Below are 20661 nucleotides of genomic sequence, written 5' to 3'. Positions count from 1 at the left end.
CATGGCCATCGCGTCGCCTCGGGAAGAGAGGACTCCGGAATGATCTCGCATTGGTGAGCAAGTATGCTAAGCGGATATTAATAAGCCTGAATCTGCTCAGAGCGGCCCGCTCGGTCGCGTGCGCTATCCGGTCGGTTGGTTTGCTTGCAGCATCCGAAGCTAGGACAAGTTCTTCTACTTAGTTACATATCATGTGACTCTCCCTTTTCTGGCAGGGGAATCGTCGCTCTCTTCCCATCACAGTGGCAGTTAGAAGTTTATCTGGGCACCTCTATGAAACCTGCCTCTACGTCTCGAGGTCTGCTTCAAGTTTCCACACAGTAAGAGTGCCATGTCGTTCGCGACATTTGGAGTGGGAAAACCGTTCGACTACTGCTGCAGCGGCGAAGAACAACAAGTGGTGCAGCGTGGGACTTGATGCGCACCTCGTGGCAGCAAGGGGCTGACGATAACCTGGAGGCTGGTTACACGAGCGCCAGTCGACGGGGACGCACGAAAATAATGCAGGAATCGAAATGCACAGCCAGCGAGAAGCGCATCTGCAGTAAATATAGAAAAGACGAATCCGCTCCCCAGCGCCGGTACGCGTGTCTTTCGATGCCAACGTGCCAACCCAGCGTCAGCCCTGCATCTTGGAAAAGGCAAATCAAGAAAGGCAAGGCGCTCCAGGCAACAAGCATTCCATTCCCGCAGCGTTGCCGAGCACTGCGCCCCAAGGCCAACTCCTCCGTACAGAACGATGATGACAAGGCTGATCTGGGGAAATCCCGCAACGAAAGATGGGCCAAGAGTGCCCACAGGCTCCCGCCCCCGCCCGCCGAGACCTCCGCCGAGCCTCCCGCCGAGCCCAGACGACGCACGACAAGTACCCGTAGCGTGTCATAGGCGAGGCTTGGGCGTCAGGCCACGGGCTCTCCAAGACTCTTGGGTCCGTCCGTCTCGTCACCCACGTCAGCCAAGAGCCCTGTGCCGCGCCCGCCCTGCTCTTTTTCCCTCCTCTGATGTGCGACGGACGCGTATGATCGAGAGCTTGATGACGGTGGGGCCGCCGGGGGAGGCGCAGACAAGTACAAGACTGCTAGAGCGCCGCCCAGAGGGAGCTTGTTTCGAAACGAACTCTTCTCTCACCCTCGACTCTTGCACGTTGCGGAGGCGGGTTTCCGGCTTTGGTCATCCGTTGGACTGGATCGTCTCGACCGTTGCGGCTCTACATCGTCTATCGCCGACCTACTCCATCCCCCTTAGAACCTGATAAGGCGTTTTCTGTCTGATCAGCCTTATCTCTCTGTTGTCGGAAAGACGGCAATCCCCGGACCCAACTGTGGTGAATACCCTCAAGGCTTCCTCCAGTACATACAACATCGGCAATATGGACGTCCGGAATATCGGCAGCCTCTTCAAGCGCGCTGGCGGCGGTGGCGGTGGCGCGGAGGGTATTGTCTACATTCCCCCTCCATCGATCGGCCATGAGATAGGCGTGATGTTCGGTGGAATCGGGGCCATGATCTTGGGTACGTTTGAAACAGCTTCGAGAGCGCAAGGTCCGGTTTTTAACAGGCTGACACCAAAGTCTCGTATTCTGTAGGCATGCTGCTTTTCTTGGCGTGGTGGCGAGTCTATCTGAAGCATGAAGAAACCAAGGAGCGCAAGAGAGTGGACGACCTGAGACAAAGGGGGCTGCTGAAGGAGAGGGTGAAGAGCACCTCTCCGGGGTCGAATGGAAACGGGCGGGAGAAGGCTGCGGCTTAAAGAGCCTAAATGAAGGAAGAATGCCACGTGCATCGGGGGATGGATTTTGGTGATGATAATGACTTATGGAGTAGACGGATTGGATGAATATACCTTAATGAATTCACGTCATTATTTCTTCTCTCTTATCTTCCTCTCCCTCTTCCCAATTGCCCGCCCTGAAGTATCGTTCTTTATTTCTCCGCCCTCTTCACCTCCTCAAACACCTCCAAAAACGCCGCCGCGTCCTCTGCACCACCAACCTCCCACTTCTTATTCACCGTGTAATGCGGAACCCCGGAAATAAACCTCCTCTGCGCTCCCATCACCTCCTCATCCACCTCCTTTCCACCCTTCCCCTCCTCCAACCACCTCTCCACTTCCTCAGCTTCCAACCCTGCGCGCACACCAGCCTCCTTCAGCACATTCTTATCCGTAATGTCGCGCTCGTTCTCGAAGTACGCGGCGAACAGCTCCTCGACGACGCGCGTCTGCAGCGCCGGCGACTTCGTCTTGCCCAGCTGGATGAGCCGGTGCGAGTCGCGCGTGTTGCCTATGCGGCCGCCGAATTTGAAGGCGATGCCTTCAGCGGTGCCGATTTGCGCCAGGCGCGTCTGCATCATCGCTATGCGCTCGGCGCCGAAGCGGCGGGCGTAGCGGGCCTGCTTGTCTTCGCCGGGGACGGGGGCGGTGGGGTCGAGGTAGAATCTGCGGAAGGAAGGAGGGGGGAAAGTGTCAGCTTACGGCAATGTTTGTTCGAAGGGGAGGGGAGGAAAAGACGTACGGGTGCCAGGTCGTGGAGAAAGTGTCGGAGGGATGGGTCTCCTTGTGCTGGGCGATGGCGCGCTCGAGGCGTTTCTTGCCCACGTAGCACCACGGACACACCGTGTCGGAGACGATGTCGATGTTGAAATGCGTCATTGCGCGCCGGAAAGCCACGATTGCTGCGGAGGTGGTGTGTGAAGCTTGGGTGAGGCGGTGTCAGTGTTTGCGTGAGGTTAGCAGGCGTATATGAAGACTCCGAGACTCGAGAAGCTTCAGCGAAGGCAATACGGAAGCGCGGAAATGCGTCGTGGTGCTCGTCCGCTATTATGCCATCGCGGATTACCAATCAACGCGGCGACGCGCTCTCAGTCAGTGTCCGCGCGGAAATTCCATCGGCTTCCGGCGCCGAGGTCATCGTGTGCGGCGAAAATTGTCACGAAGCATCCGTGTCGAAAGGAAAGGAGGCTGCTTATTGTTCATCCCACCGGGAAGCCCATCGGCGCGAGTAGTGGTGGTGATAGTCGTCAGGGAAGGGTGAGTGGGCTGGGACGTGCAAAATCCCTGTCGGTGCGGGACATCGGGGGTGGCCGCGGCGTCTTGCGTCATCAGATTTGATTGGGACGTGCGATCCATCGACAATCCATTTCCGCATCCACGGTACTTTCACATGAAGCTGCGGCGGCGGGAGCCACTGTAGCTACTTCACAACTGTGTCTCGTAGCATTGTAGATGAACCCAGTGATCATTGCAGTCCAGCTTTGCATCCAGGCGGTGACCAAACCTTTACCATCGGGCGATGCGGGCGCCTGCATCGGCAATCGATCGTCGTTTGTTCATCTGACCGTCCACGCCTTGTTCTCGTGGGCTCTCTGCGGTCCCCTTAAACAGCTGTATCACCCACAACGCGCAACCTGTCTCTTTCCCCCTAAAAAATTTCCGCCGCCTCAGCCTCGCCGGGCGTGTGTTGGGCGAGCATGGCTGTCCTTTTCCCTCTCCATCGGCTTTGGCTGTTGCCTCTGATTTCCGGCGTTGCCTGGTTCACCACGCTTTTTGTTCTACTTATGACATGGATAATTCGGCATTGCCCGACCTACCCAGGGCAGAGTAATCCGGATGTCGCGTAAGTTCCTGGTGCCTGTTTGTGAGTATCGAAATCTCATAGGTGCCGCTAGCTTCATCTCAGACATTGCCGCGTTTATGCTCAAGCCCTTCTTTCTCATTGGCTCCACAATCACCGCATTTGCCTTTATCGGTACCGTCTGCTCTGTGCATTTTGCGCGCTATGGTCAGTCTCTTTTTTCGGTAGCGGCTTCAGATGAGCATGTGGAAGTGGCATTCAACAGAAAATGTTAGATTCATGCACGATATGCGCATCAGCTAACTTTCCTCTCTAGACCACCGCATGTATGGAATCGACGATCTGTGGCATAGAAAGTGCCTTTCGGTGGTGGCCATGATCTCCGGTGTGGTGGCTGGTGCAGGCCTCGTCCTACTGGGTATCATGGATACTTACCGGTACCACCAGGAGCATCACATTCTGCTGTTGATCTGCTTCTCTGGTTTGGCGCTTTCCGCTCTCACCACGACGATAGTATACTTCGACCAGACCGTCAAGCCATCCAAGTTCAGGCAATTGAAATTCTAGTAAGTCCTCCGCTGATGAGACCTTGACGGAAAATGCTGAATCATCCAACAGCTGCGCATTCAGCGCCTTCATCGTCTTCCTGGAGGTGGTAATGGGCCTCACTTTTGTTGGCCTCATGTACACCGAACACTGGCGACTTGCGGGTATTTTCGAGTGGATCCTTGCTTTCCTCGGATGCTTCTACATGCTTGCCTTCATTGGCTTTGTGGCTGTCCCGTAAGTGCATGCGCAGGCTTGTCTCCGCAGTCGGATGTATTCGTCAGCTTACCATGCGCCCTAGTGTGCCGCGAGAAGAGGTAGAGGCGGGAGAGAGAAGGCCGCTGCTCCAGGAATCGGCCGAGGTCCCAACATGACGGTTTGGGCCTCTCTCCAGTGTTTTTCGGCGGGTGGCCCCCAGAATGGCAGCTTAGCCGCCGTGCGGCACGGAAACAACATCGATCCGGATGGAAATGGCATTCCGCACGTAACCTGTCGTGCAGCCATGGCAACTTGATAGACGACAAAGACGATAGAGCAAATCGAGATTTCCACAACTTTGTTGGTATGCTAGTCTGGATTGCGGTCCAATGACGTGACTCGCGTCCGGTCTCCGCAGCGTCAACGGCGAGTCCACCGCGGATGGTGCAAATCTTGCCTGGTCTGAGCTGGCACTTTAGCCCTGATCCAGCTAGAGCACAGAGGACCGAAGTGGAGTGCATCATTCTGGACCGACACGGCAACGGAGCACACGGGCTGAAAAATCAGCAGCCTGGCCGGGCTGAGACACGGTCAAAGAGCAGCAACCTCCTTGCATCGTCGCGCGCGCGGGCATTCTTTGTCGCCGGAAAACTCTGCATCGTGCACGATTGGCCGGGGTGTCGAGTCTGGAGTGCGAATCGCGGCGATCGTCGAGTCGCTCGGGCCAGCCAGTAGCCGGTTCCAACTACGTCAACCCGTGCCGGGGTGCGTTCGCTGACCTGCAGCTGGCGGCTCTCTTCATCCACCACTCTGCGCACCCTGATCCCCAACTCCTCATCCCTTAATTCACTGCCTGTTGGCTGCTGGCATGCTGCATCTCTAGCCACCTCAACATTCCGACCTGTCGCCTCGCCGTCCCCGCGTTCGCGCCCACCAGCAATGGCGTCGCGCGACTACCCCGGCGAATCCTCCACCGCTCCCACGGCGCCTCGCGGTAGCGCTGCGCCGGCTCAACCCTCAATTAGCTCAGTCATGGCTCAGCCGACCGCCTCTGACTCCTCACGGACGCCGACCGGGACCGCGAAGAAACGGAAGCATCGCGGCGGCAAGAAGAGGAGGAGACGTCAGTCGTTCGCCGCACCACCATCCGAAGACCATACCGATGTGCCGTCGGATGCCATGGGCACCGAGCGCCCCAGTCTCGCGGATGTGACGAGCGAAGAGGCTGTACGGAGCAGCTTCTATCGGCTGCGCAACAAGGCCAGCAACACCAGTCTGGAGAGCGAGGCACTCCTCGATCACCGGTACGACCACGCATCACGATCTGACTTCTTCCCACAACCGCTCTCTCATGATAGCTAACGGTATAATGCAGAGATCAAGGCCCTCTTCAAACCCGCCGCCACAGCATCATGCAAAGCGGATTCTACAGCCCACGCTCGAACCAGCCTTACAACCGATCCTCGCCAAGCCACCGTCCATCCACCGCCTTCCCTTTTCCTACAACCAAACGGTCCGAAGGATCTCGCACAAAGCTGTCGCGAACAGAAAGGGCAGGAATGGAGGACGAGGACAGCGCGGACGATCAGACACCCTTGATGGGGTCCATCAAAAGGGATAGCCCGCGATTTGGGGGCTACGGGGGGCTGTCGTCTATCGGCTCCCCTGCCATCCGTTTCGCCGATCGCGTCCGCCGCAGGTCGAGCGCCTCGTCCCACTCCAGCAGACGCAGGCGGACAGGGTCTCGACCGGGCACGATCCAGCTGCCGAAACAAGATGACTACGACGTCAACAACCCGCCCTCGGTGCCTGGCAGCCCTCGGTTGGAGTCGGACATGGGATTTGACGATGTCATGCTCACTGGCGAAATCGACCGCGAGCGACGCAGTTCAGAGCGCGAGCCAGGCCCGCTTTCGCGCGATGTGCTGATCGAGATTAACGATGAGAGTGCTGTGCGCAGTGCCCACGGCTCAGCGCCGGGATCGCCCCGGAACGTGTCCAGCCGCCTTGACGAGCACCCGGCCGAGCGGGATGTGTGTTTCCCGCAGGATTTGATGTCTGATATTGGCCGCGAAGAATATATTCACCCGACCGAAGGTCCCACTCGCACCCGCAGGAGGAGAAAGAAGCCGTGGCCGAACCTGTCATCGCTTGAGGAGTGGGCCGCGCAGGAAAAGGAGCAACGCACTATTGAGGGGATCCGAGCGCGCAAGGTTAGCGAGCCCCTCTTTGTAGATGGAAGGCTTCGCCCGCAGAAGAGAGCATGGCACCGCGAGGACGACGATGCGCCCTTCAGATTCACATATTTCAACGAGGAATTCCAGAGCACTCTGCACAGCCACACCCTGTCAGAGCTTTTGCAAGAGGGCCAAACATTCCGGGACCTCTTCATCCCCGAGCCTCCTATTCTCTCTGACGATAGCGAAGACGAGGACGATGTTCCCAGCCATGCCAATGGATTTGGGAGCAGGCTTGGTACATCGCCAAACCCCGGGTCACTGGACATGTCAAGGCAAACCTCACGGATCAGCAACCCGAGAAACAATTCATCAGGCGAGACCACCGGGGAAGGTACACCAACACAGTTTGGCACGCCGAAAAAGACGAAGGAGAAACGCTATGGCGCAAGGCCGGTGTTCTGGCTTGATGTGTTGTCTCCCACGGAAGCTGAGATGAAGGTTCTGACCCGAGCGTTTGGCATCCATCCTTTAACGCACGAGGACGTGATGATGCAAGAGCAACGCGAAAAGGTCGAGCTATTCCACAACTATTACTTTGTGAATTATCGTACATTCGAACAGGACACCAATAGCGACGACTACCTGGAGCCGGTGAACATCTACTTCATTGTCTTCAGGGAAGGTGTCATCAGCGTAAGTATCCCACTAGGCGTTTTCACGGCGACATGTAATGCATGGCACTGACGTGTACCAGATTCACTTTTCCATGACTCCTCACATGGCCAATGTCCGGCGTCGCATCCGTCAGCTGCGCGATTATTTGATTCTGAGTTCCGATTGGATCGCCTATGCGATTATTGACGATATCACTGACGTCTACGCACCGCTGATCCAGAGCATCGAAGACGAGGTGGATGACATTGATGATCACATACTTCGGATGCATACATCAGGACAGGCGACCGAAGGTGGAGTGGACAGCAACAAGTTGAAGAGGATGTTACGAGATTTCGCAGACGAAAAGCAGTCGGAGCATGGCGACGGGACAGCGGGTGACTCGGGCGGTAACATGCTTCGGAGAGTCGGAGAGACGAGAAAGAAGGTGATGGCGCTGTACAGGCTGCTCGGCAACAAGGCCGATGTCATCAAGGGATTCGCCAAACGATGCAACGAGCAGTGGGAGGTTGCACCCAAGACGGAGATCGGATTGTATCTGGGCGACATCCAGGACCACATCGTTACGATGACTGGCAACCTGAGCCACTACGAGAGGTGAGTTCGTGGAAGGTCTGGTTCGAGGGAGACGACTAACGGTGACAGCCTCCTTTCACGTGCGCACGGCAACTACCTTGCGCAGATCAACATCCGGATGAACGAACGTGCGGAGCAGACCAACGATGTGCTCGGCAAGCTGACAGTGCTGGGCACGATCGTCCTGCCAATGAACATCATCACGGGAATGTGGGGCATGAACGTCCAAGTGCCCGGCCAGGAGGTGGAGAATCTTTATTGGTTTTGGGCCATCACGGCCTTCTTGATCATGTTCGGCATCACATGTTTCTTCATCTGCAAAAGGTACCTGAACATGCAATTTCTCTAGCGTGTACACAGCTTTGGATTTGGTTTGGTTTATACTTCCCTCTCCTTTTTGGTATATACTACTGCGACGACATAATTGCGCATCTTCCCTGGTATGCGTTTGCAGTTCTCCGTGCAGTGGAGCGCCGCTAATGGTTTCGTGTTTCTCCTAGGGTTTACGGGGTTGTCTAGATTCCATAGAACGGCGTTAGTGTCAGTCGGGGACTGCGGGGAGCGGCCATTATTTGACGGATGCGGACAGGGCAGGCAACAGCAACAGAGCTTTCGGGTTTGGTTGGGGGTTGGAGTTGGAAATACACGCATCGTCTGTTTTCGTACGGCACCGTTCGGAATATGTACGAGTCACCCGGGATAGACGGGATGGTCGTTAGTGCTAGTCTTCGCCGCTCTCGGAAGGATGAGGGCAATAATGATGGTATCGTTATCTACCTCACGGCCCGAAGAGCAGTCCGCCGACTGGCTGCCTGGTGAGGATCCACACGGGACCTGCGGGCTACGGTCTGGCGGGGAGGCGCAGGGCTTGCAAGGCGCAGTCTTATCCGGGGCCGTGGAGTAAGTATTACTCGATTGGATCGAGCGTGGATAACGTGCGCGGGCCTCTTGGCGCGTCATGTGCTGGCGCGCAGGCCAAAAAAAGTCGTGTTTAAGAGCGACGCACACTGCCTGCCAGCTCGACACCGCACAATCAGCCCGTACCGGTCACGTCATGTCCGTGCGGCGTGCTCTTGCCGTCTCTTCCTTTTGCCCTACGAGCTGACCGCACGGCACAAACGAGCCGAGAGGCAGTCTCTGGCACTGGGCGCGGGCTGTTCAGTTTTGCCCGGCGCGTGTCGGCGGGGGCCGAGCGGTGAAGGAACGGCCCAGTAGCGAGGGGAGTTGAGCGCCTTAGCTGCTGCCCCGCCATCGGAAAGCCTGGGCCACTTTGCCCGGGACCCTTTTTTCTCTTCTAGAGTGTCTTTATATATTAATTCCCACCGGTTCCCTATCTTCTGCCGTTTTTCGTTTCGACTCTATCTTCCTTTCTCTACCAAGCATAATTTTTGCGCCGGGTGACCCCCACAAACGAACAATATTCTTTGTTTATTCGCATTTGCCATCTAAGACTATTCCACGATGTTCGGCTTTTCGAGCGATCCGATCCAGAAAGTTGCCCATGAGGAGCTTGACAAGGTCTTCTCCGGTAACAGCATTGGTGCGTTTTTCCATCCCCATCTCGTGTCCTTTCTCCCTACATCCCGTCTTCTCGTGCCCCGCATAGCCCCCTCTCCTCCGCTCTCCTCGTTCTCCTCTTCTCTGTCCCGTTCCCCCCTCGACGTCACAATGACCTAACAAAACCCGCGCTCTTGCAGACCTCATCTCCAAGCCCCTCGGCTCGGAAATCCTCGCCGTCTCCGACGAATGGTTCGCAGCCGCCGAGAACCTGACGACCCCCACCGCGCCCATCCGCAAGGTCGGCGTCTTCACGCACGCGGGCGCATGGTATGATGGCTGGGAGACACGCCGGCACAACCCCAACGAGTTCGACTGGGTCGTCATCAAGCTGGGCGTGGCGTCGGGCAAGTTCCGCGGCTTCGAGGTCGACACGGCGCACTTCAGCGGCAACCACGCTCCCGAGATCGCCGTGCAGGCCTTCTTCGCCGGCTCCAACGAGGAGGCCGACGAGATGGTGAAAGACCCCGACTTCGGCGGCTGGGAGACGATCCTGCCTAAGCAGGAGTGCGGCCCTAGCTGCCGCCAGGCCTGGAAGCTCGAGAAGGAGACCGAGAAGCCGTACACCCACGTCCGCCTGCAGATGTTCCCCGACGGCGGCATCGCGCGCTTCCGCGCGTTCGGCGTGCCCGTCCCCGTCTTCCCTGAGGGCGCCGACGACGTCTTCGACCTCGCCGCGGCGAAGAACGGCGGCGTGGCCGTCTCCTGCTCCGACCAGCACTTCGGCACCAAGGACAACCTGCTGCTGCCGGGCCGCGGCGTCGACATGGGCGACGGCTGGGAGACGAAGCGCACGCGCGGCGAGCACATCGACTGGGTCATCGTCCGCCTCGGCACCCCCGGCGAGATTGATCGTGTGGTCGTCGACACGGCGCATTTCCGCGGCAACTTCCCCAAGGAGTTTCAGATTTTCGCGGGCGACTTTGGCAACAGCGACCCCGGCCACGACGACTCGAAGTGGGTCGAGATTTTGGAGCCGACGGCCGCGAGGCCCGATGAGGAGCATGAGTTTGAGGCGGCGGATTTGAAGGATGTTGCGGTCAAGCAGTACACGCACGTCAAGCTGGTCATTATTCCTGATGGTGGTGTCAAGAGGTTGAGGGTGTTTGGCAGGAGGAGGGCTTGGTAAGTGTGTGTTGGATGAGACGGTGGGGAGGATTTGGGATACCCGGAAAATGAAATAAAAGCTATATGAGAAACAATACGCATTCGATATCCACTATAATGCAGGCAGGTGTCCAGTGAGTTTTAGCTGTGTTGGTGTCAGCTCGCCTGTTTCGTTTATTCAAAGGTGAGTGGAGGACCCCAGTTGGTGACACACAGTTGTAGTGCTGATATTCCGGTATGTGATTATTGATTTCGCACAATATGCATCATACTTGCTACAACACCGCCCCAGTTTTCCGTCCTACGAGTAGCGCGCTTCCAAACCCTGTTATTCCTGTTTTATTTCCATCAGGACAAAGATGATCCACAACGGACCCTCAGCATATCCAGCATCACTGAGATATTCAACTCACATTCCAACGATCGATAATTAATTGCCTTGCGGAGCAAGCCAAGTATGAAACACAGTCTTTAATGGCTGAGTGGTTCACCTTGGCGTTGTGACCATTCAACATATTCACGGCCGTAAAAGCAGTTCATCATTGAGAATGAAATGGGGATGATCTAAGCTGAGTTGACAGATTGTTGTAGAAGCAGTCGCTCGGTCATACACATCCCCGAAAACAAAACATCCCCAGAAGAGCATGGACTTTCTTCCCCTCTTTCCCATTAAGTCTGCATTCTAAGCATTGCTTAGAACCCGGAGACGTTGCAGGAAAGGGTTTATTAGCCATGCGAACATGAAATTGCACACAGTAGTGATAGAAATCAGAATAAGCCACTTTCACCATATCCCTCGAAACTTCCAATTGCTCGGTCACTGGATTCTTCCGCGATTCCCATTGCATTCAAAACTTGATGATCTAGCATGATATCCTGGAACGCGATCTCTTCCGCCCGATTAATCGGAAAGGGAGGTGCTACGATGTTGTCTCCATTTGCAATCTGGCTGTCGAATGTGGCCGCTATATCTGTATCTAAAGCTGGATAATCGGGAAAAGAATTCGAGAATCCAGACGACGAGTAGCTCCATTGCTGCATACATAGTGGATCAAGAGGAAGGGGGGCATATTCGGATGATTGTAGAGAGTCTCCGGCCTCCGGAATCATTGTACTTAGATTATGGAGTGGCAGCCCGGGGAAGCTTTCAAGATTTGGGTTAATGAGCCCACTAGGAACAAATGTGCTGGGATCCATGGTAGGTACTTCGTCCAAAGAAACAGGTTGTTCAATTGGCGAAGGCTGGGATTGCTCGTCCAACCAAGAGTTCGTGGAGGGAGCAGTTGGGTCAGTGTCAGACGTGGGCAATTGGCCATCGCTCTCGGATGGTGAGGCATGGCCTTCTTCGTGGTCGGTTCCACCTCCATATGGGGGAGCAAATGGTTGGTGTTGCTCTTGCCAGATCTTGACTTTCTCCGCCTGTTCCTCGTGTCTCTCCCTGACGTGTTTCTGATACGTTCTTTGATTTAGCATATGTAGGCTACAGGTAAGATCTTGACCAAGTACCTCTAAATTACCAATCCTAGCGTACGCCGCGGAGCATCCTTCCTCAGGGCAAGTGAACTTGGGTTTCTTTCCATCAGGGTTATGCCGCTCGCGAATATGTCTCTGCCCTCATCAGCTATCCGGAAGTACTATGAAGAGGTGTTTCTTACAGTACGGCTGTTATTGTGAATGAAAGTGTCCTGGCAAAACTCGCATCTCTTCGAAGATGATCAGAACTGAAAATGTCACCATAATTCTGAGGCATTGGTTCATACATGACGTCTTATCTTTTGGTAAGAATCGCGTTTTGGTTTCCAGATGGGCGCGCGCTTGTCAATGAAGCTAACCTCTATCCCTCCGACATGTGTCGTTGCGCTCTTGGGAGCAAGTATACTGCGGGCACTGTGTATGGCCATGCCTGTCGGGACTGACTGAGCGCGGCGTCCAAGCCCGAAGAGCCTTAGTGTAGGATGCGCAGCTGATGTTGGTCTGGTGACGAGGCAAGATATAACCAGCTGAAGATTCGGCAGAGCAGACAGCCTCGGCTTGTGACGTGTCGCCAGCCTTACTCAGCTCCCTCTCGCAAATTAATTGGCGCATAAAAATGAGGGGATGGAACGCCTGGCCAATCGGAATCAGGGGCATACGTGCAGAAGCGTTCCCCCATTGGCGAAAACACCCTTGCATGAGCGTCTTTGAAAGCCTTTGCGCAAAATGCTTGACATTTCATCCAAATATATCCCTATGCTCTGGTTCCACTTCTTGCAAAAACGGGGTGGTGTGGTGGTCTAGAGAGTCATTCGTCGAGTGGACCATTAATTTGAAAGTTATAGACACAATAAAAGGTACAAGCTACCGGCGGAATCCTTTGGTGTCCCCGGTTCGTTCCGTCTACCCAATTGTACGTGCATCAGGTTTGACTTTCTTCAGGGTGTGCCCTTGCATATCCTATCTATCATTTTCGTCGCTAGGATCTACCGAAGCCGGTCTCCGGCCGCAATGATCCACGGGCGCTTGGAAATGCTTAATGCAGCTACTGTACCCGTCTCAGCTTCCGATGTCGGCTTAGCGCGAACCCCGCACCATGACTACAGTCCCACAATGGCCTCATTGGCGGTGAAGCTCATTTGATGTACAAGAAAAGCACCTTCCCAGAGAGAAATTCCAGACATAGTATCATACGACCATGCATCTCACGGTGGCCGCGCTCTTCCCTCTGCTCTCGGCCGCGGTGCCTGGCGAGGAATACATTCTGTCTCCCGCATCCCGCATCATTGAGCCCGTGTCTATTTGGCAGACTTCTGGGAAGGTGACTGGTGCGGTACCAGGCCAATCTTACCGTGCGGCTGATGTATACTCACTGAGCGGCCCCAATGCCTCCATCACGCTCGACTTTGGGCGCGAGACGGCCGGGATCCCTCATTTGCATTTCCGGCGCTCAGCATGCAAGGGTGATGTTTGCCAGACGTACGGTCTACCGTCGTTAGAATGCAATTCATCTTGCCAAGGCCTCGGTGTCTCATACAGTGAGTCTGCTGCCTTCATTGGCCCGGAGTCGGACTGGTCGACCTATTTTACTGTCCCGGACGGCGCCGTGTACATCCCTATGCGGCCCGGGAATTTCTCAATGCCCCGCAAATGGGGACGCGGAGGATTCCGCTACCTGGCCTTTTCGCTCGGCCCAAAAGCAGATGGTTCGACAAGCGTGGAATTCCAATTCCAACACGTCTACTTCACGCCGCAGCCAAACATCAAGGACGACAGCAAACTCGGCGAATACACTGGCTATTTCTGGAGCGATGATGTTCTGCTCAACCGTATCTGGCATGCCGGTGTATATACACTACAGCTGTGTCAGATTCGCGCTGACTCGTTGGTTAATCACAATTACACCGTCACTGGTGGTGGATGGGCGGAAGATGCGGTGGTGCGGGGAGTCGACCCGAAGGATGTGGTTATGGGAGAGGGAGCCAAGAGGGACAGAAATCCGTGGCCAGCTGACATGAGTGTGTCATTGAGAAGCGCTTTGGTGTCGCAGAACTATGACAATCTCCGGGCTTTGAAGAATCTCCTGATCGCGGTCATGGTTCTGCAGGACCCCGTATCCGGATACTTTCCCTACGCCGGTTCTCCATTTGGGGACTTCTTTGCCGAGTACGGTGATCTTGGTAAGCCTTCCAATCCACGATGTAAACACAACTTACTGATTGGGCCCAGCCGGATTCGAGGCCTGGAGCTCCGACACGTACAACCTATGGACGATCATCAACTTCATCGACTACGTCCTCATCACCGACGACTTCCCTTTCGCCCACCAACGCTGGGCCCAGGTCGTCCGCGCTCTCGAAGCCACCTACCAATACATCGACCCGGCGACCGGCCTCTTCAACGGCACCAAGCCCTCGGACTGGGGCCGCGACGGCGTTGGCGGCACCAACGCCGCCCTCAACGCCCTGTACCACCACGCCCTCACGCGCGCCGCCCACTTCTCCACCCTCCTGTCGAACTCCACCAACACCACCGCTGCCCCACGCCGCTGGCTCGCCACCGCCGCCCGCGTCAAAGCCGCCTTCAACACCCACCTCTGGGACGCCGCCGCCTCCCTCTACCGCGACAACACGACCACCACCAGCCTGCACCCGCAAGACGGCAACGCCTTCGCCATCCTCTTCGACCTAGTCGACCCCGACCCCGACGCCACTGCCATACCCACCACCAACGACACGAACAACAACAACAACCCCACCATCCCCGCCATCGCCGCCGCCCTCTCCTCCCGCCTAACCCCTTACGGCGCCCCCGCCCCCGAACTCCCCGGCGCCGTCTCGCCCTTCGTCTCCTCGCACGAGCTGCTCGCGCAATTCAAAGCCGCCGCCGAGCAACCGCGAGGCGGAGGCGCCGGCGGGGCAGGCCCGGCGATGCGGCTGCTGCGCACGCAGTGGGGCTACATGCTGCGCGCCTTCAGCAACGCGACGCTCGTCGAAGGGTATAGCAGTGTGGACGGCAGCCTCGCGTACGGGTTTTACGGCGACGCGCCGCGGTTCATCAGCCATGCGCATACGTTTGCGACGGGGCCGGTTTATGCGCTTATGGCGGAGGTGGTGGGCGTGAGGGCGGTGAGGGGGGTGGATGTCGAGGGGGAAGAGGAGGGCGAGTGGGTGGTTTGGCCGAAGGTGGTGGGGAGTGGGGTTGGTGAGGTCAAGGGCGGGTTTAGGACTGTGAGGGGGTGGTGGGGGGTTGAGTGGTGGGTTGTGGAGGAGGGGGCGGAGGAGGGGGCGGAGGCGGAGCAGGGTGGCGTGGTGTGGGAGGCGAGGATCGAGACGCCGGAGGGGTTGGTGGGGACGGTTTATGTGCCGTTGTTTGGGGGAGATGCGCGAGATGAAAAGGTGTTTTTGGATGGGGTGGAGGTGGGGGACGGGGAAGTGATGGGTGCATTCGTGAGGATTGGTAATGTCACTGGCGGATGCCATCAGCTTCGCGTTGAGTCTTAATACTCTTATAGAATAACTTTTGAGCCTTCTTTGGCAGATTGTAGACTACCTTAAAGCGTAGATTCTATGTGCAAGAGTGATGTGTGCTTTGCATGAGGGGACTGAGACTGAATTTGTCTGTGAGTGATCAAATGAATAACTTTTTTGTACGTCTAAGCTAAAGGGAAATTTCATGAAGGAATAATAGAGATCTTTCTCATAGGAATCCACTCGAGACTTTGGATATTTCAAGATTCATTCGGCCCTGAAACGGTTGGGTTCGGTTGCAGACATAATGGAGGTAAAAAGCTACCGTCCTCGTGTTCTTCAAGAAACCCAGTCATGGATAGGTCTGATTGTTCCACGTTCCCATTGCAGTCTCTTGTCTGATGAACTTCTGCCTCGCCTAAGGATATGGGGTAGAGATCATGGTGATCCGCAGTGTGCTGTGCTGTGCTGCTGTCCAGGTCCCATATATCACTGGTAAGTTCGTCGATCTCTGCATTTACCATAGTCACCGGACCTTCACAGTGGAAGTAAGAGCCATTTTGGGGGTATTCGTCCTTGTCTGACCTTTTCTGGAGGAGAGGTTCCAATGGTGAGTCACTCCTGCGTCCGGGTAGTTGCGAAGCGGATGTGTCCATGGTTGCCGTATCCGTATCAGTACAGAAGTTTAGAGATTCAAAGAACGAATTATCCCAATCCATCAGCAGAGTAGTATCAAGTGGAGCGAAGGGATCTTCGGAAATCTGAGAGAAAATTTGTGCCTGTTGTTCAGGGTCCAAATCGGCGCTCATAGCCACGGTACTTGCATGACACACGAGTGGTTTGTTGAACCCCTCAGAGCCCCAGATATCCGGTGTTTCGTTGTGGCTTTCGGAAAAATCATTGGGATGCTCGCTGGTACCTGGAATAGCAATCGTACCTTGGGCCCCGCCTTCTACTGTCGGTGCACCAAGATCGGGCTCTTCAATCTGCCCAGGCTCTGTGGGTTGAGCTTGCGTGGTGGCAGCATCAATTGCTGCTTGATTGTTGCTTGCAGATTTTGAGTAATCGAGACCCGTATGGTTGCTCTGTTGACTACTAGATGAAGCCAATGTGTGGTGTTGTTCTTCCCACTGTCTGTGGATCTGGGCGGGTGCTTCACGCAAGATCTCATCCATGCTGTTCTTCAATCGTGCTTGCACAACTGGCTCTAAAGTGCGCAGGTCTGATTGGAATTTTTCCATCAGCAGGTAGCGTAGCTGCTGAGAGTAGAAATCCTGGAAATCTGCCATGTTTGATGAAGAGGAAGAAGTCGGACGCGGGACAGTAGGCTCACAGTCTACGAATAGCGTCAGTCTGAATAATCATTTATCCACCATGACCATAGGAAGGCCTGAATCTCGCCGAACCTACATGGGGACGGTATTGGTGGCATGTCGTGTGGAAACAAAAGCTGGTAGATGCTCTCCCACTTTTTTTCAGGCGTATCTTGCCCGACCTTTCGCTTCTTACTTCGAATTTGATCTCTCTGCTGAGTCGTCATGTATTCTTCGCTCGGTTCTTCGTCGGTACTCTCGCATGCAACCTTCGCTTTTGAGTGAATCTTCAGCTCGTCCTCTTCTTCGAAATTCTGCCCGCAACGTAGGCATGATATTCGATAATGCTGGCGATAGAGATGCTCTCTGGTGAACTTTTAGCATGAAAAGCTGATGTATGAGCTGAAACAAGGACAAACATACTTCAAACGTGCTATTGTCTTGAAGCCTGGGTGGATACAAGCCGTGGATTTTGGATGCGGTTGTGGACGTCGTTGATAGAATGGGCAGGCTAAGTTCTTTCCGTTGGTGCATGAATCTGGGAGCTTCCGTCGGTCTACATGCTCATCTTCGTCGCTTTCTCTACCATCCTCTTGGTCGTTTCCACTATTAAACGACGAGACTCTTCGCCTTCGTTTCTTTGGATCCTCACATGAAGCCCTGCATGGACCTTTGCCTTTCTTTTCTCCGCTAGAACTTGGGGCCCGGCTTGAGCTCCCAGATCCTGATGAACTGATCCTCGTGGACAGTTCAGAAGATGTGTTGGATGATGTCGTTCGTATGCTTTTCTCGTCTGTGTCCAGGAAATGCGGCTGGATACAAATTCTCGAAGCTGCATCTACGGATCTACTTGCGGGTCGTTGCTCAGTATCTCCCTCGTAGTCCTCGAATCCGTTACTTTCCAGGTCAGATTCAGCTTCAGTGTAGGTATCGAAAGTTCGAGAAAAGCCCATCTCAAAAGATGACATGGCTGTATCAAGCATTTCACTGATGAAGTCGGTAACGATCGGCTCAAGCAGCTCATTGTGCATCGAATGATCTCCCAACGGTGCGTGAAGAAGGTCGGAGTGATATTCAGTCTGTCCGAGCTTTTCTTGCTGAAGAATGGCATGTTGAGAGCTACAGGTAGTCTCGGTACTGGATGATCGCGACGTTGGCTTTTCTGAATGCTGTTTTTCGTCTGGTGTCAAGCCGTACTCCGTGGTTCTCCCTGGGGTGCTTGAATCATTTCGCGTATGCCCCCCTTTGAGTTTGGTATTGGCCTATGAGGGGACACACGAGTTAAAATGATTCTACCCATTAGTTGAGTGAAACAAACCTGAAGATCTTCGTTACAGACTTTAGCATTTCTTTTCGGCTTCGTCTTACATCGAGTTGGGAGCGAGTAGTTCGGCACGGCATCTTGAGATGATCTGAGCCCTGAGTTATTCATATGGGACGCTCTGGAGACAGGCCGGATCGCTTCTTCATGTGGGCGTTGGGTGTGTGCCTAAAACATTTCCCTGTGAGCGCAGGCCATTGCGGGGTTGCTCTAATGTTGGGCTTGCTCTTCATACCTTTGGATCATCTTCGCTTGGGCATGGGGCACTAAATCCGTTTTGGAGGCATGCAAAGCGTTCGATCGGTTTTTTGCTATCAGGACAGTGTGTGTGATGTTCCTATTCCGATGAGATTACTGTGTCAGTTAATCGGGGAGTATCCACACCTTCCACTCAATTTCGTCACAAAAGGTTTCCCCGCAGTGTGCGCAGATCTTGTAATGTGGTCAGTAAGAAATAATTGAAATAGTCACGAAAGTCAGTCCTTACACGAGTTGGTGCATGGCCAGCTTCGACAATTGTTCTTAAACTCTCAATGGATGGTGGCGGGGGATCTGGGGCGGGAACTCTCATTTGATTTCGTTTTCGGCTCTCGGAGACCAACGCCTTGAAGCGTTTATGAATGTTCAGGGACATTGATACCTATCGAAAGAGCACGTAGACTTGAAAGAAAGAGTGGAAAATTACTGGGTGCAAGCTGTGTATCTGATGCTGGTCTATTGAGACAAGATGAGTTGGCGGTGCTGCAAAGCAGAAGCGAAAGGCTGCTGCCTGGTTTAAATCTTTCGCATGTTTTCACGACCTCGGTTGCCCTGATTTGCTGGCGTATGGACCGGGGTATGAGCTGCAACACGTAAGCACGCTCAGCCAATTAAAAACTTAAGGAGACGCCCCGGTACTTCTCAGGCAGGGGTATTGATAGCATAATTTGCGCAATTGCGCAAATCGTGAGAACGCATTTCACAACCAGATCAAAACCTTTTCTTCTCGAGAGCAGGGCAACACTACTAAGAAAGTAACATCGATGAGAATATCTAGTATCCTGGAGAAGTTAAAGTGTGATCCACTAATACATTGGCTTTCATGCAATGATTCGATTTTGGCGATCTTGCTGGAAGATGCCTGAGGCTGCAAACACAGATCCTACTATTTATTCCTTCACAGCTCCATTATACTCTTGCGGTCGCTTTGGTGCAGTGCAACAATTCTACCATACCAAATATACATCCAGAATCAATTTCATGAATTGTTTCATCACCTATTTCTCTTCTGCAGCGAGTACCCCTGAACTTACATTGCCTAAATTTGCACAGAAATGCTCGTTATCCATTCGAACTGCCTTTATACCATGGCTCGGGAAAGGCGTGCCCAGGTGAAGTCCACAAGTCGCTCCCTGGACTCATATTCCACTGCTTCCATATTCCTTACGTAGACTCTTCGGCGGCCACTGGCTGAAATCAGCAACTTTCTATCTAAACATTCAGCATTTACCAATAAAATGGCGGCTTCTACATCTTCATGGTCATAAAGACTGATTATATGTACAATAACCGGCTCTTACAAGCCGTCCTCTTCCCCCTCAAAAATCCAATCCTACGACGGCCAATCCAACGACACCCCCTCATACGCGCGGCTAATATAGTTCATGTACTCTTTTCCAACCACCCCAGACGCCGTCCGCATCACAATAAGCGAGACATGTCCCCCATCCTTACTCCACTGCACCCGGAACTCGCCACCATTCTGATACAGCACCAGCTGGCAGGTGAGGTCGTACAGCACGCCCATGGTAAGCCCGATCGGGGCGGGAAACCTCACCTCGACCTCCTCGTACGTCGTCATCCGCGTGTGGACGGTGATGCGTACGACGGACATGACGGAAATGGGCGGCTGCGTCACCATCATGAGGCGCCACGACGCCTCGGGCCGCAAGAAGGCGTCGCGCCGCGCCGCGCCGCCGGCGGCCAGCGGCAGGTCTTTGAAGCGCGAGAAGTGGCACTGGTCCGTCGTGTAGCTCAGATCTGACATGTTGCGGCTGAACCACGGCGGGAAGGCGGCGACGAGGAGCGGGTTCTGCCCTGCGGATTCGGAGAGGAAGGGGTTCTTCTGCTGCTGCTGCTTTCGTGATCCGGTGGCCGTCGCGGGAATATTGGTGATGGGCGGCGGGAAGGGGAGAGAGACCGGGAAGGGGAGCGAGAATGAGGGCTCGAACGGGGGCCAGGTCGGGCGCTTGGGTCTATTTGTTGGCTCTGGAGTGGCGGGTTTGGGGAGCGGACGGAAGAAGAGGGCTTGTTGGAGGACGATTGAGGTTTGGATGAGGTTGTTGAAGCGCCGGCATACGCGTTGCGCGAGGAGGAGATCTCTCATTGGAAGCTGGGCCAGGATGAGCTCCAAGAGCTCTGGAATTTGCAGGACATGATGCTCGTGGTTGGCCATTGGATACGGAGTGTGTCGATACTTTGTTACTTTCAATCGATCTAACAATGTCTTGTTTATTATATACAATCAAAATGAAGGACGGACTGTTGCCTAGGCTCTATGTGGAGCATACTCCTTAAGTTATCTTTGCACTGTGTAGCTTTAGTGTCTTTGCACTGCGCAGTTTTGGTGTATCTGCACTGTGCAGTTTTAGTGTCTTGAGCATGCCTCGCGTATCGCTTCAGGCAAGCCGAGGCG

General features: G+C 54.7%; 7 protein-coding genes across 7 annotated transcripts; 5 read left to right on the top strand and 2 right to left on the bottom strand.

Moving 5' to 3' along the window:
• Positions 1 to 1369: 1369 nt before the first annotated feature.
• LTHEOB_1893 (uncharacterized protein) lies at positions 1370 to 1749 on the top strand (the record flags this gene model as incomplete). Its single annotated transcript, XM_035510644.1, has 2 exons — positions 1370 to 1511; positions 1571 to 1749. The coding sequence occupies 2 exons, from the start codon at positions 1370 to 1372 to the stop codon at positions 1747 to 1749; spliced, it is 321 nt and encodes a 106-aa protein (XP_035364833.1).
• A 173-nt stretch (positions 1750 to 1922) lies between these two features.
• LTHEOB_1892 (Dsba oxidoreductase protein) lies at positions 1923 to 2649 on the bottom strand (the record flags this gene model as incomplete). The annotated part of the gene is made up of 2 exons (XM_035510643.1): positions 1923 to 2436; positions 2513 to 2649. 2 exons carry the CDS (start codon positions 2647 to 2649, stop codon positions 1923 to 1925), a joined length of 651 nt encoding a protein of 216 aa, XP_035364832.1.
• A 1041-nt stretch (positions 2650 to 3690) lies between these two features.
• Positions 3691 to 4491, top strand: LTHEOB_1891 (Frag1/Dram/Sfk1 protein; the record flags this gene model as incomplete). The annotated part of the gene is made up of 4 exons (XM_035510642.1): positions 3691 to 3778; positions 3888 to 4137; positions 4190 to 4354; positions 4419 to 4491. The coding sequence occupies 4 exons, from the start codon at positions 3691 to 3693 to the stop codon at positions 4489 to 4491; spliced, it is 576 nt and encodes a 191-aa protein (XP_035364831.1).
• Positions 4492 to 5254: 763 nt separating this feature from the next.
• LTHEOB_1890 (Mg2+ transporter protein CorA-like/Zinc transport protein) lies at positions 5255 to 8095 on the top strand (the record flags this gene model as incomplete). The annotated part of the gene is made up of 4 exons (XM_035510641.1): positions 5255 to 5619; positions 5691 to 7188; positions 7250 to 7767; positions 7816 to 8095. The coding sequence occupies 4 exons, from the start codon at positions 5255 to 5257 to the stop codon at positions 8093 to 8095; spliced, it is 2661 nt and encodes an 886-aa protein (XP_035364830.1).
• Positions 8096 to 9207: 1112 nt separating this feature from the next.
• LTHEOB_1889 (Allantoicase protein) lies at positions 9208 to 10432 on the top strand (the record flags this gene model as incomplete). The annotated part of the gene is made up of 3 exons (XM_035510639.1): positions 9208 to 9286; positions 9353 to 9394; positions 9444 to 10432. 3 exons carry the CDS (start codon positions 9208 to 9210, stop codon positions 10430 to 10432), a joined length of 1110 nt encoding a protein of 369 aa, XP_035364829.1.
• Positions 10433 to 13081: 2649 nt separating this feature from the next.
• LTHEOB_1888 (uncharacterized protein) lies at positions 13082 to 15386 on the top strand (the record flags this gene model as incomplete). Its single annotated transcript, XM_035510638.1, has 2 exons — positions 13082 to 14063; positions 14113 to 15386. 2 exons carry the CDS (start codon positions 13082 to 13084, stop codon positions 15384 to 15386), a joined length of 2256 nt encoding a protein of 751 aa, XP_035364828.1.
• Positions 15387 to 19578: 4192 nt separating this feature from the next.
• LTHEOB_1887 (F-box domain cyclin-containing protein) lies at positions 19579 to 20421 on the bottom strand (the record flags this gene model as incomplete). The annotated part of the gene is made up of 1 exon (XM_035510637.1): positions 19579 to 20421. One exon carries the CDS (start codon positions 20419 to 20421, stop codon positions 19579 to 19581), a length of 843 nt encoding a protein of 280 aa, XP_035364827.1.
• Positions 20422 to 20661: the final 240 nt, after the last annotated feature.

The sequence above is a fragment of the Lasiodiplodia theobromae genome (genome assembly GCF_012971845.1).
Source record: "Lasiodiplodia theobromae strain AM2As chromosome Unknown scaffold_5, whole genome shotgun sequence".
Taxonomy (NCBI): domain Eukaryota; kingdom Fungi; phylum Ascomycota; class Dothideomycetes; order Botryosphaeriales; family Botryosphaeriaceae; genus Lasiodiplodia; species Lasiodiplodia theobromae.
Note: the sequence above shows the minus strand (reverse complement) of the source record. Positions and strands in the feature narration are given on the sequence as shown.